The 15,126-nt window shown below is 37.9% G+C and overlaps 1 protein-coding gene across 16 annotated transcripts in view; it reads right to left on the bottom strand.

The window, feature by feature from the left end:
- LOC105841244 (histone deacetylase 5) overlaps positions 1-15,126 on the bottom strand; it is a 106,573-nt gene that overhangs the window by 67,346 nt on the left and 24,101 nt on the right. For 5 of the 16 annotated variants that reach the window (XM_038012452.2, XM_062669903.1, XM_062669895.1 and 2 more), the window contains exon 1: positions 8,066-9,195. The exons of the other annotated variants lie outside the window; for them this stretch is intronic. In XM_038012452.2, the coding sequence (XP_037868380.1) occupies positions 8,066-8,084 (19 nt within the window). In that variant the 5' untranslated portion in view covers positions 8,085-9,195. Of the gene's footprint in view, positions 1-8,065; positions 9,196-15,126 lie in introns of those variants that run through there. 16 annotated transcript variants of the gene reach the window in all.

Below are 15,126 nucleotides of genomic sequence, written 5' to 3'. Positions count from 1 at the left end.
TAGGGATTCTAAATTTTAGAAAGTTTTAGAGCATTAAGGTCTGGGTGTATTTTTTTTTGTTACGTTACAGAGGGTGACCTTGTTGATGCAAGCTCTGACGTAGCTGGAAGAGATATGCTTCTGCTGAGAGATGAAGCGGTCGAGGACGCCTCGCCGTCAGGAACGGCCGTGTTACCGAATCCTGGCAACCCCCGACCGAGAGCCAGCGCTAAAACTATAAAAACGATCCCTCGCTGCGCCTTTGCCTCTTTTTTGTGCGTGGCGTTCGTGTGTGCGGTTCTTGTTGAAACATGTTTGGGACTTGTGTAATTTTAACAGTTTTCGTTAACAGTAAATTGAAATCATTTTGTTAAAAGTATTGTTGTTAATTCAGTGAAATATAATTAGGCCAGTTCTGTGTTATTTATTTCTTTTTGTTAACTACCTCACTTCTGGTCGATAATAGTATATTAAATTTCAGTTCAGCTTTTGACTCTCTGCTGATACTGTTGTTTTTTTTATTTTTATTTTTTTATTACCTAGATGTGTGGACGAGCTCACAGCCCACCTGGTGTTAAGTGGTTACTAGAACCCATAGACATCTACAACGTAAATGCGCCACCCACCTTGAGATATGAGTTCTAAGGTCTGAGTATAGTTACAACGGCTACCCCACCCTTCGAACCGAAACGCATTACTGCTTCACGGCGGAAACAGGCGGAGTGGTAGTACCTACCCGTGCGGACTCCCAAGAGGTCTTACCACCAGTGATAAATGATATTAAATGATATTAAATTTGATTTGATGATATTAAATTTCAGTTCAGCTTTAGACTCTCTGCTGATACTATTGTCTAGTAATCGTCTTGTAATTAATATTATGAAAATACATGTAAAATTAAAAAATTTAAAAATTTGAATCGCCTTTATGTACTGGCTACATACACACAACCATTTTGAGGATAACATTTATTTAAATAACTGAGCAAAAAATTTTAGTCTAGAGGTCACGTTCGAGACGCAAAGGAAAAGATAAATATTATTACACTTGAAATCCATACAAAATATTGAATTGAAGATTGAATCGATACAAATTTTAAAATAGATTCAGCCCGTGTTCTTGAATGTCGAGTTTTCATTGTTTAAATACTTCACGACAGTAGTGGGCTGCTTTAAGCTCTATTGCATTTGTACCGAAGCGAGAGCGAGATAAAACATAATGATAAACTTACCGGCGTTGTTGTAAAGGTGGATAAATTTAATTGAGTGTATGAAAAGGAAAACATCATAGGAAGTTAATTGAAAAATATTACATCGCGCCCGTAAACAAATAAAGTAAATTATCAAAGGCGCATACAGACAACGCTTATATTAAAAAAAGCAGAGTGTTACAGGATTAACCTATCATATCATAACTATATCCTATCATACTTTTCAAAGAGAACAAACGAATTATTGTTTCCCGACATAAACAGTAATAACGAACACTGTTTGCAATATGTATAGCATATAATGTAACATGCATACAGCTCATTTAACAAACTTACCTCGTGCGATTTTATCCTTAAGTTGTTTTGAAAATTATGAATGGGCATCGATGGGTTTTCACGCGTTGTGAATAATATTATATATACACAGAGTCAGACAATATATATTATTTTGTATAGAATTTAATAAGGAAATATTAACGTAGAAATTTCACATGTCTTTTCCAAAGATTAGCATCACATCTTAATTGACAACAGTCAATTCAGTTGTTTTCCAGAGGATGCGATTTCTTTGCCCTACCTACCATACTTCGAGCACGCTCCGATGAGGTCGTGTTTACGGTCACAAATATCTGTTTTTCCCCTATCTAATCGTTGGTAGACTAAGGGACTATTGCAATTACTCACGGACCAGTAGGTGAGCTTACGAGATCAACCTGAGAGAACTACCAACACTGACCGTAGCGAGATTAGTGCTTCGCAGAATCTGCCACCGGATCAGAGTCGCGACCCACTGAGAAGTCCGGTCAGGAAAAAAGTCAGTGGGTATTTCTATGATAAGCACCGCACAGATTCTGTATTTTCGAAACTTTTAAATCTATGTATATAATAATATACAATCTAACATGCGTTTATGAGTGGTCGGTCGCTCACAGATCGTATGCTCGGGGAAGATTGGCTAGGGGCCACGAGATTCAATAAAAAAAATTTCAAGATCTTTCTTTTGCAAAATTAAAACATGTTTAGTGATGTCCTTGATCGATTTTCGCGTGTAAGTAACGTACGAATTGTCTAGACGCCGACCGTGCTGTTATACGACTACTATTAGAAATGTGTTACTAAACACTTCGTGCGTCATTACCGTTACTTATTGACGCAATCAGAAAGAGACATTTAGATATAAATCTGACAAGTTTAAATTTTTATCGTGATTTCGATGGGGTATCGTTAAGATGAGAGAGATGTTCCAGGTATCAGACCGACCAATGATTAGCAATAAAACTTATTCAGTAGAAAAGATGAAATTCGATAAAGCAATATAAAACAATCTTAGTTCATTCGACGCACACCTCTGTCGTAAGATTGTAATTTGAATTGAAGGTGTCGAATGCGTGTTTGTCTAAGATTCTCAAAGGTTGAAATAAAAAGTATCACAATAAAACTGTACACATTTTCATATCATAACTAAAAATAGTACACGTTTTTTTGTTCTCGTTATCGTCAGCTAGATAACACACGGTATTATCTCTTTAGGCTATTGTATAACAAACGTAACTAGCGTCGCATAGATATTCATGTAATGGGTATGTAATGAAAATAAACACTTAATTAAAATTAAATCAATTCCAGTTATATTCGAAATCTCAAATGCAGACTAAAAGCAGCAATCACAAACGGTAAATGTAAAGAAACAAGAATATAGCGTGAGGTTTTTTTTGTTATTTCTCATTTGGTATCATTTGAGGAAAATATTTTGCAGTATTTAGAAATACACGCGGTGGCGCAGGCGATTGTATTTAAATAAACAACAAAACTCGACATTATTGAAAAACACTTTAACGACTTGCTTAGACAAGTCTAGAGCTACAACTGACTGATTTCCGTATCGGGAATTACGAATCATAAAACACAACAGTACACAACTAAGTGCCTTGTGGAGCATAGCGTATATAAGAGTATGTCGTAACAATGTCCGGTGTCCAAACCCGGAAATCATGAAACGGAAACAACAACAAACACAGACACGTGCGGTCCCAGTTCCGACTAAGGCTTTTATTTATTTATTTAAGTGGTGTTAAGTGGTTACTGGAGCCCATAGACATGTACAACCAAGGGCGGATCCAGCTTTGGCGCCAGGAGGGGGTCACATAGTCAAATTTAGATGCGTTCGTTCCCAAACGTTTGCCATTATACAAAGTTATTATATTATATTAAATTAATTAAATATTGAAGGTATGTAGTTACATAAAATCTGTATGGTGATAAAATATATAAATAAAGTCATTATATTCAATTAGTGGTCCACCTAAGTCCTGGAACCGGCTCAGGGGGTGGTCATGACCCCCATGACCCCCCCTGGATCCACCATTGTCTACAACGTGAATACGCCACCCATCTTGAGATATAAGTTCTAAGGTCTTAAGTATAGTTACAACGGCTGCCCCACCATTCAAACCGAAACGCATTACTGCTTCACGGCAGAAATAGGCCGCACGGACTCACAAGAGGCCCTACCACCAGTAAATGTCAGGCTGTAAATGTAGTAGTAGAGCAGTAAATGGCTCGGTCAGGTTTTAAGAAATCGAAATCAGTAAACGTGTAATTAATAACATGGGGCGAGATCAAAAACTGTTTAAATTTTACAGGCTTCATGTTTAGGCCGCACCGCTAGCGAGGTCGATGCCCCCCCTAGCTGGTCCGGAGCGCCGTTCCAGAGCTCCCCAACTGGTTCCTAACGGGCAACGTGTCACCGGTGACTCTTCGTTTATGAGTCACCCGAGACTGGATTCTGAGAGTCGCGCATCGGCTCCGAGCTGGCTGACACAAAAATTCAGCTTTCCCTTGTCTCATTCAAAAATTAAATGAACAGGTTATGGACTGCCAGCCGTCAATACACGTGAACATACGTGAATATGCATGGTCTCTATATGTGTATATAGCTCACATATCTATCCCTCTCAGGCACATATAGCAAACAAGAAATAGTGTTAAATTTGCGGCCAATCGGAATACGTTCCGGACGGCCCCTTATAGCCCTTTTTTATTTAAAATTTTCCTACCTATTCTGATAGCCTAGATGCTATTTCCGCGTTGCCCTAGCGTGTAGCTGAGCTCACGGGGCTCAAGCCGTAGGTGTTGCTAATATTGGCCCTAGCAAGAGCAGTGCTCCGCAGAATCTACCACCGGATCGGAAACGCGATCCACTGAGAAGATCCGGCGAGAATCTCAGTTGGCTGTGTCTATGGGTTAATTTACTCGCAGAGCCCTAAGTCGCAAGCGACGGGTTCAGCGAGAACTATGACCGGAAATAACCTTCAATTAAGACGACAAACTCAACATGAGTTGTGGGATTAGTGTCGTATCTATGAGGTACGGTAGCTACTTAAAACTAGATGTGGCGCGAGCTACTCTTCCCATATAGAGTAATAAATAAAAAATAGAAATTGCTCCCCATACCGTTATTATAAATGCGAAAGTGAGTTTTTTGTTTGTTACGCTTTCACGCCTTAGATACCCACAGCCGATCATAAGATTTTTTTCATACACGTCGTCATGGGCACGGTAAAGGAAAACAGGGTGCCTTTTATCCAGAAAAAAGTATTATTCCCGAGGGTTGATTTCTTTCTGTATTAACGCGAAGGAAGCGGCGTGTTAAAGCCTATATAGTAACATAGTAAAAGGCTGTTTGATATAACAAAACATATTGTTGGCGTGATCGAGCGCCCACGAGTATCCTTTTTCAATGGAAATTCGTCATACAAAAACATATTCTTTGAACTGTGACGCGTTCCTGATAAAAGTACATAGAACACGGGACTCTCAAATACAATTGGTTGCGGATAAGTTTAAATATTAATTTAAAAAATACATTTTTTGGTACCATAAAACATATATCATTCAGCTGTCAGTTGTCATGCTGTAATTCATTATAATATAATAACTGATATTTCTGATCAGTGTTCAAGCAACAACAGCATCAACGAAGAGATTAGACATGAGTCGACTATTATCAAAGCCGGCAATGTGACTTTTGGACAATTATTGGTAAATCAGAAAAACGAATTATTGACTTTGTATTCCATTGGCAGTCACAAAACTCTTCTGAACGACATCTTAGATAAATAACAGGTTAAGTATTAACCTTTATTTAATGCAGGTTTTGAACCGTATTCTTTGAAGGAGACGATTATATTCAAATCAATCTGTATTGGCATATCAATAACATTTTTTTGTCCAAATGCACAGATTGCCACTTTTGATAATAGACGACTCACATGGTTTAAAAAATAACAACACTATAGTATTTTCCTTTAGCTTTCGTCGAGTCATAGACATAATTAAAAGTATCTTTACCGTTCAATTCTGCATTTACTATATAGCGTAATATCTATGTATTAATACGTGAAGCAAAAACTTTGTACCCCTTTTAACGCAAATTGCGCGGACTAAGAAGTATGAAATTTCCCACACTTATAGAGAATATAGCGAAGGAGTGCCGAATGGTATTTTTTTTTTAAATAATACATTAAATCAATAAAAAAAACGTTACACGCACTACCATATATTTGACACACACGCATATGAATACATATTATGTTTATTGTCAAACTTTTGTTGCTCTGTTAGTCTGTGATCAAATTGAGAATGGGTTAACATTGTTTATTTGTCTATAATGTAGTCTTGGCGAAATCTGTGATTATAGAAGTATAATAAATAGTATTTGACAGTATAACCATAATAACGTTTCAAACTTATAATTTAAATTAATTATAGTCGAATTTCGACTACTGCGGGACGACTAGTAATAATAATTTTATTTAGTATGTATAATTTCATTTAATTAGTTTTTTTTTTATTGCTTAGATGCGTGGACGAGCTCACAGCCCACCTGGTGTTAAGTGGTTACTGGAGCCCATAGACATCCACAACGTAAATGCGCCACCCACCTTGAGATATAAGTTCTAAGGTCTCAGTATAGTTACAACGGCTGCCCCACCCTTCAAACTGAAACGCATTACGGCAGAAATAGGCAGGGCGGTGGTACCCACCCGCGCGGACTCACAAGAGGTCCTACCACCAGTGATTACGCAAATTATAATTTAGCGGGTTTCATTTTTAATTACACGATGTTATTCCTTCACCGCGGAAGTCAATCGTGAACATTTGTTTTGAGGTTTCGAATAGAAAGAAGAGAACAAAAACGTAAATGTCAAAAAATCATTATTATAGAGAATTACGCGGTAATTGACCACGACATTCAAATGTTGAGGAAAAAAAAACACCTCAGTACTTAGTAAGCACGAAAACTGTAAAGACTTTTCGAAGCCTCATAATATAATGACAATAACAAACGTGAGAGCGAACCGTAAAATAAGTATATATGAGTCGACTATTATCAAAGGCGGCAATCTGACTTTTGGACAATTATTGGTAAATCAGAAAAACGAATTATTGACTTTGTATTCCATTGGCAGTCACAAAACTCTTCGGAACGACATCTTAGATAAATAACAGGTTAAGTATTAACCTTTGTTTAATGCAGGTTTTGAACCGTATTCTTTGAAGGAGACGATTATATTCAAATCAATCTGTATTCACATATCAATAACATTTTTTTGTCCAAATGCACAGATTGCCACCTTTGATAATAGACGACTCATATATGTGTGTATAAGGAGATGGTAGCGTCGTTCACGTAAGGTACACTTTGAAAATTTATGGATTACAATAATACTTCCGATAGACCATGAATCGTAGTCAAAATCATCAAATCAAATTAAAACAAACAAACCAAATAAATTGTAGACTTTATAAAACATTCAACAAGAAAAAATGTTAGAAGATTTTTGCAAGTCTTTGTCAAGTTAAAATTTCATATACCTAATTCCTACTTCCTAAATTGGGACCCCTTGAGGACACCTTAATGTTAGACTTTAAAAATTACAAATTCTAGTTTAAAATCTCTCCGACATCAATGATATTGAAGATATGAATACTCAGATTTTAATAATATTGAATTTGACTCATATAATGAATCCCACCCAATGAAATAAAAAATAATGAATTTCGAAAGTGGAAAAGTTCGAGGGTTAGAACTCAAAAGCTATTATTATTCTTAGGGTAAGTTCGCATGAAACAACAAAGTCTATAAAGCAACATTCAATCATTTTAGTGTCTTTAATATTATCATTATAGACTTGCTTAAATGGTTGCGGTCACATGTCTAAAAATAGATCCGGTTTTTGTATTGATACATGTTTTCGTAGGCAGGAAAATATATATTTCGTATTTACCCACATAACATTAATAATTAACTAATTAAAAATACAGCAATATAGAAGAATATGGAGGTGCCAATACCATAATATTGAAGACAATAATGTCAACCGAAGAGAATGATAAGAACTGAACGCGGATACGAGACGCACACACGCGACCGTCGCGATACGTACGGACACGAGCGCGCACGCACACACACGAGATGGACCAAAATAGCAACGCCGATAGCGCGAACACACCAACACACGCCCACACGTTATACGTGAACTGTAATAAAAACATACATAGACACACACAGCGAGCCGCGAATAACGAACAAATTGAAATGGAATAGTACAACTACAAGTGGGACGATTGTGATGCGCGCCAAGGACCACCAACAACACTCAGTAATGTTATAATGTTGTCAAAGAGAAAGTCGCAAGCGCATTAAAAAACTAGGCCTAAGGCCGACCGCGGAGGCTGCGCAGAGACCTCCATACCCGAGAGCGACTACCGGTTCCGTCTAGTTCCAATTATAGGTTTGCATGTCGTCGTCGCCCTCCCTACACATCACATGAACTGTCGATCATCGAAGACGGAATTTCGAAGCGGACTCACCTAAATTTAAGACATACATGGCCTGGGAGCGCTCGAGCCTTCGGGCGTGCTCCACGGCCTGGTAAATTCCGCCGGAATCCACTTTTGGTACACTATAGAACTGAGACACGAACAGGATCCGGTGCGACTAGCGCAAACATCTTATGTGAACGGTGACACTGCGATCAAACTCGCGACACACTCGGCAGAGCGACAGGTGAGCTCGGCGCGCGGTCACACACTGAGAGCGCGGGCGCCGCGCCGCGACCGTGACGCACTACGCACAGTCAGTACGCCGCGCCGACGGCACGCTCTATGTTTCCACTCTCAAACTTGGCAGAAGCGTCCACACAAAAAACACGCCAGACTCCAAGTGCAGTTTTCCGAGAACTGACTCCTACGGAATACTGAGAAAACTTTCGGACGAACGAAATAATAAGCGATGACGCCAACCAGCACGCTGTACTCGCGTTGTTGATGTTGATCGGGCGACGAAAAGTAACATTCGCGTTGCTTGTATATTTCGTAACGAATCATAACTTTCACGCCATGTGCCTCTGAGAACACTTCAGTTGTATAAACGCGATCATTTCATGTACAAAATATATAACAACGTTCGATGTTTTAAATTGCTTCAAATCCAATAAAAAAAACAGTTCTCATCATAGCCGGTTGGTGAATTTGAAAAGAGAAGCTATGAAAGTGAGTGGTATCGATTAAGTCCAAAGCCCTGAAAGAGATCGAGGAGCTCTAAAGAAGTCGGTTTCTGGAGAGAGATTCTATTTATACAGTGATCTCCCTCGGCTACCAACACTGTTGTTGTTGGCACTAAAAAAAAATCACGCAGTTAAAGTGATTTTTATCGGTTAAACTATGCAAAATGGACAGGCCAGTGGGCAAGGTATACAGGTATACAGAAGAGCCTGCCTCTCAATTTCAGATGGGGTGAGAGATCACCAGTACAAACTAATAGACGTTAAAGATCAGACCCAATAATCAAGCGGAGACTTTTAGGCAGCAGACAGAGCAGTGGCACCACGACCCACGGGTTGCACACTTACAACACAGACGACCGCATTAATTTAACTTTATATAAAATTTAATAAAATTTATTTAAAATTTGTTTTTCTGGTCACATTAAATAAGAAGAAGTCAATACCGATCGATCTTCTTACATTATGTAAATTTTAATACTTGAAGTGACAGCTATATATTTATAATTTCACATTTTAAAAGTGTTAGAAACCACTTACATTTCTAATTCGGACATTACGAATACTAAGAAGAAAGTATCTTAATTTTTAGTGGCATGTTAGTACCGAAACTTGTTGTTTTATTTTTCTTTTCCTAAGTTAGGTGGGGCACTTGAGAATGAATTATTATTTATAGAAAGGTTGAATTCGTCGTCCCTGACCACAAAATCATTACACTATTCGAAAGGTCGAAAATTAAAATGAATAATATACAATCGTAAGATTAATTAATCCGACTGAGTTATGACTCGCGGAAACTTTGGTCTAAACATATTCGAATTATTTCACGCTCAACGATCGCCATCTGCAAAAGGTAAGACATTTAATGTATACGATTGTTGTTTTCAATCCTTGTGATGTACTCTCCACAACTTAAAATTGAAAACAAACGATCAGTTACGTGACAGCCATCACGTCGTAAGTCGAACAAGTGGCGCGTTAAACGAACCGACAGGAAAAGGTTGACCAAAAACAATGTCACAATGCGAGAACGTCGATTGCCGGTTTGCGTTACTGTTACGTCAATGAACTTTTAAATGTGAGAAGCCGCCGCACTGGCTACTACTGCACTGTTTAACCTATATAACCTACAGGGGCAGACAGGATTGTATCAAAATCTGAACAAATATTATTAATATGAGACTGTAGCTGCATTAGATCAGGCAAGACATCAATCAAAGAATGTTTCTGTAACAAGGCTGTGTACGAGAGTAGAAAAAACGTAATTTATGTAATAAAACAACCAATAGGTATAATTATATCAGGGATATATGTACGATGTGCCGTCTTATTCCTAGACCCTTACCACTATTCCTCTCCCTACCGGAGTAGGGTTCATCAATACTATCTGGAACCGCTGCGTTCATTCTTAATACATACTAAGAGCTTTTTGTGCCATGCAGCATCATGGAATCAACTCCTATGGTTTTGTCGAGAAACAAAACATGTTTTTCTTCAATCGAGGTTTGAAGAGATTCCTCAGAAGTAAGCAGCCGCTTGGCTGTACCCTTGGCACTACTGATGCCCATAAGCGACGGTGACTCCTTACAATCAATTGTACCGTCCGTACCGTAATAATGTAATTTTTGCCTTGAAATTTTTATTATTTATATTATTGTAAATACCTATTTATTACCTATTACACACTAATACCTATATTGTACATACTAATACCTATTAATGTAAACACCTATTTACAATAATAGAAATAATAAAAATTTCAAGGCAAAAATTACATTAATTATAATATGGCCATTTTTTTTTCTCAAAATACTTATTAAAAACGTCACGCCGGTTCTTTTGAGGAGCTCTTTTTGGAAGCCTTAGTTTAATTTAATTGGAGACGCAAGAACTCGCTCACATGACGTCAGAGTTAAATGATTTTCAATCTGTCATCCTCAAGTCGGAAAACACTCGAGCCGCGTTAACGATGTTTTTAAGTGTTCGTGACCTAATGGAGGAAAACATTAAGAATAATTTTCTTTATTGTAGGAACGATCGTCAAAACACGACTTTCAGAACAACTAAAGGCTTTAGATGCCCGAAGTCACGAAGTTGTACAGCTTGGCGTTAAAAAAGAATACCCAATATGTATACATTGTACATGTACATACAGTCACCAAGATAACATTATAACAAGAGCAATTAAAGGAAAAGACCTCGGGGGCGCAGCCTAATACGTTGGTTCGACCAGATCCGCACCGCTCTTGATTCCACGTTTCACAACGCCCTCCACACCGCCAGAGACAAGAATGGATGGAGAAAAATCGTGCGTGCGAAGGTGATACAAAAGGGTGGTCACGACCCTCAGCAATGAGGAATACGACGCAAGGAGGAGAAAGGCAACGGTAGATTCCATGTACGCTATGTGGTGTACAGCCTGGAATACCACCACCCCATCTTTTCCCGTGGGTAAACGGGCGGCAGCATTCTCTGTGTACTTTGCCCGACAACTGCACAAACTGTCATTTATTGTTGGTATTGCAGAATAACACCAGTTGGTACCAGTTGGTATCTGGTTTTTTGGTAGGACCTCTTGTGAGTCCGCGCAGGAAGGTACCACCACCCTATCTATTTCTGCCGTGAAGTAGTAATGCGTTTCGGTTTGAAGGGTGGGGCAGCCGTTGTAACTATACTTGAGACCTTAGAACTTATATCTCAAGGTGGGTGGCGCATTTACGTCGTAGATGTCTATGGGCTCCTGTAACCACTTAACACCAGGTGGGCTGTGAGCTCGTCCACCCATCTAAGCAATAAAAAAAAATCCATCCTGTCTATTTCTTCCTTGAAACAGTCCTGCGTTTTAGTTTGACGAGTACGATGCTATGCAATATAGACTATTAGCCCATATCTCAACGTGGGTGGTGGTGAGACATTCGTGGTGTGATGTCGATGGCCACCGCCAACCGCTTAATACCGGGTGAGTTGTGAACATGTCTACTCACTTATAATAAGAAAAAGACGTCGATCACAAAAACCTATGATTTTTTTTTACGAAAGGTTGAAAATCGTGTAATAAAATTTTTTTTTGCTGAAACAGTCATTTTTATGAGTACATAATATTTGCCACACGTATTATAATAAGTATCTAATAAATGTTTTGACATGTCAAAGCCGAGGCCGCTCGTATTTGTCACAGTCGATGACGTCCACCGGCTCGGAACTACGACGAGTCCAGTTAAATTAGAACCGCGATGATTCAGACATTTGAATGAAAATTCGGTCCCGGTTTGTTATTTGATACTCTGTGATGTAATTCTTATGTTGGTATCTTTTGTTCTTGATATATTTAATGTAAACATTGTCAGGGAGTCCGAGAAACTGATTTTCATTGATAGCCTTTACGACACACCCTGTTCACAATGGATTTAGTGTAGTCTATTTCTCGTCGAACCCCCGTCGCTTGGGACGAAGGTCTCGTCGCGAAAATTAACCCACAGACACAGCCCACTGAGTTTCTCTCCGGATCCTCTCAGTGGGTCGCGTTTCCGATCCGGTGGTAGATTCTGCGAAGCACTGCTCTTGCTAGGGTAAGTGTTAGCAACGTCGTTTGGTTTGAGTCCCACGAGCTCACCTACTAATTCGGTGAATCTAGAATAACCCCTCGAGGTTACTAGAATAGGTAGGAATAAATAAATAGTAGTCTATATAAACACTGATCTCACAATAAAAAAAAAACTTCAGAGGTGTCAAGGGACACCCGGATGGAACGAAGTTCCTTTCGATTAATTAGTGAAGGAATTGTAATTTTTTTTTAAAGTTATAATAATAAATTACGGCATTATGAAGAAGAAAAAAACAATACTATGAACTAAATTACTATTGTTGAAACGCTATCTCGAGAAACTGTACTCATTACGCGGACCAATCGGATACGAGCAATGTCACGCGATAAGCGCCTACACGTTGATTGGTCAGAATGACGGATCTAAAAAGTGTCGTGACAACTTTTCGTAAGAATTTTTTCCGTCTAGCCCCCTTTCACAACGCGCGATAAGGAACTTCGTTCCAATAATAATACGGTTTTTTTATAATGTTTAATATCGATTTACATCGAAACAAATCGTTATATAGGTTCTAAAAGAACTTTTAAAAGTACTAGCTACTCTAAACGTATTCAACCATTTAATACTTTGTAGCCAATCACTTTGTTTTTATAGAGTTCAAGACGAGCGGACGAGTTCACGGGACATTTGGTGTTAGGTCATTAAAGCGGACCATACAACACAACATGAATGCATTCACTGTGAGACATTGGTATGAAGTCTCTCAATGCTTTCCAACCTTCAAGCCGACACACATGACTGTTTCGCGGCAGATCTAAGCCTGGTGTTGGTACGAGCCTTTGCTGGCGCATAATACGGCCTACGGCCAAGAAACGTACAGAGTAATCGATGTACCAATCTTTTTTTTTTATTGCTTAGATGGGTGGACGAGCTCAAGCCATACCGAGCCCATAGACATCTACAACGTGAATGCATTACCCACCTTGAGAATTAAGTTCTAAGATCTCAGTATAGTTACAACGGCTGTCCCACCCTTCAAACCGAAACGCTTTACTGCTTCACGGCAGAAATGGGCGGAGTGGTGGTACCTACCCATGCAAACTGACTAGAGGTCCTACCACCAGTAAAATGATCCAATGCGTTTATAATACAATGGGATGACGCAATCCTGCCGGGCCTCTTGCCTCTCTTAGTCAATAATAAAGAAAGCAGCGCGATTTATGTACAGTTTTCTTGATGGTGATCACTTGCGAACGTTAAACGTTAATCTATTTTGATGCTGGACAAGGCGCCGCCGGTGATCGCGTCCGATGATGAGGCGAGGAAGTCGCCCGTGCGACGCCGCCGCCACCGCTCATACTCTATTTTTATTAACACACGCTCAACATTAATTATTATTGTGATGATATCAGTTTATGATAAATATTAACGGGATAAATTCGCAATTACTTCTAACCTCTACAAACGATAAAGCTAACTGTATTATTATTAGTACTAATTGTATTATTTTGATAAAGACAAAACAGATAGGTAATCATTCTCCCCGTTGGTGAACAGATCTCCTATTAATTTGACATATATTTGGTGGCTATTGATGAGCTATAGCGTTAAATATATTTTATTAAATCAGTCATATTCATATATTGTTTTTTAAATGCCAACATTCAAACATAAGCGAAAATGTAATGCATATAATTATGATCGAATTTCGATCATAGATTGAGTAATCCGTGGATCACCCTGTACATTAATATTTCACGGCAGAAATTAGGGAGGGCGTACTACGTCCTAACATATCGTGTTAAAATTACTTATATAGTTTAATCTCGCGTATATTATTTTCAATGTAAAATTTCCGACCTTTTTTATATGTACATAATTAAATCATACTTCAGCTTTCGTGGTCACAAATAATTAAGATGTTATTCCTACGATGTTTGAACATTACACTACTAATCGTCTTTTAATTTAATAAACATTTGATAATATTCATGTTTCTTTTCACGCAAAAGGAATTAGACTGTCTTAAGGTTTGACATTTTGTTTAATTAGCAATTAAAAAGCTATTTTATCATCACGATAAGAAGATTCCGGACGTTAAATACGCGCCAACCATCTTCTCTATTGAAATTTTGAGTAATATTTACTTTCAAAGGCCTCGAACAATACGTACATAACGTACAATTGACTAATTATAAAGAAAATATTATACTATTATCTACATTTCTATTTTTAGATTTTTGAATGCTTTACATTTTGATAACAATAAAGATTAGACGTCTTGATGTTAAACATAATTTAAAATTAAAGTTATTAAAGATGTTGAAAACATAGATAAACAAAAATTTACATTTTTTATATTATTGTTTATTGAAAAGTCTTTAAACTAAACAATCATTCATCTTCATTGCGAGCACCCATGACATTTAGTGCATAAAACAAACTACACAATGATCGGCACTGATAATAATATTAGCGTTGTAAATTGACATAATTATTGGCAAAGCGATAGTGAACTTTTTGAGTCTTTAACAAATCAATGACCAATGCTTCTTCTAAATTAATAATTATTTTTACTTTATATGATTGCAATTTACTTTAATATTACAAATTGAAAAGTGTGTTTCTTGGTTTATTAGTTATTCACGCAGGACCTAATCTAATTAAATCTGAATATGTATACTTAATTTTTTTTGCACCTCTGCGAGCCCCTGGGCGTATTAAGAAAGCATGGCCGAGATTCTATTAAAAGTAGAATATTGCAACTTACATCATCAGGTATTCTACTAAGTACATCCACGTGATACCAACGTACATATGGTTT

Source organism: Bombyx mori, chromosome 8 (assembly GCF_030269925.1).
Source record: "Bombyx mori chromosome 8, ASM3026992v2".
Lineage (NCBI taxonomy): Eukaryota > Metazoa > Arthropoda > Insecta > Lepidoptera > Bombycidae > Bombyx > Bombyx mori.
This window is presented reverse-complemented; position numbering and strand designations above follow the sequence as displayed.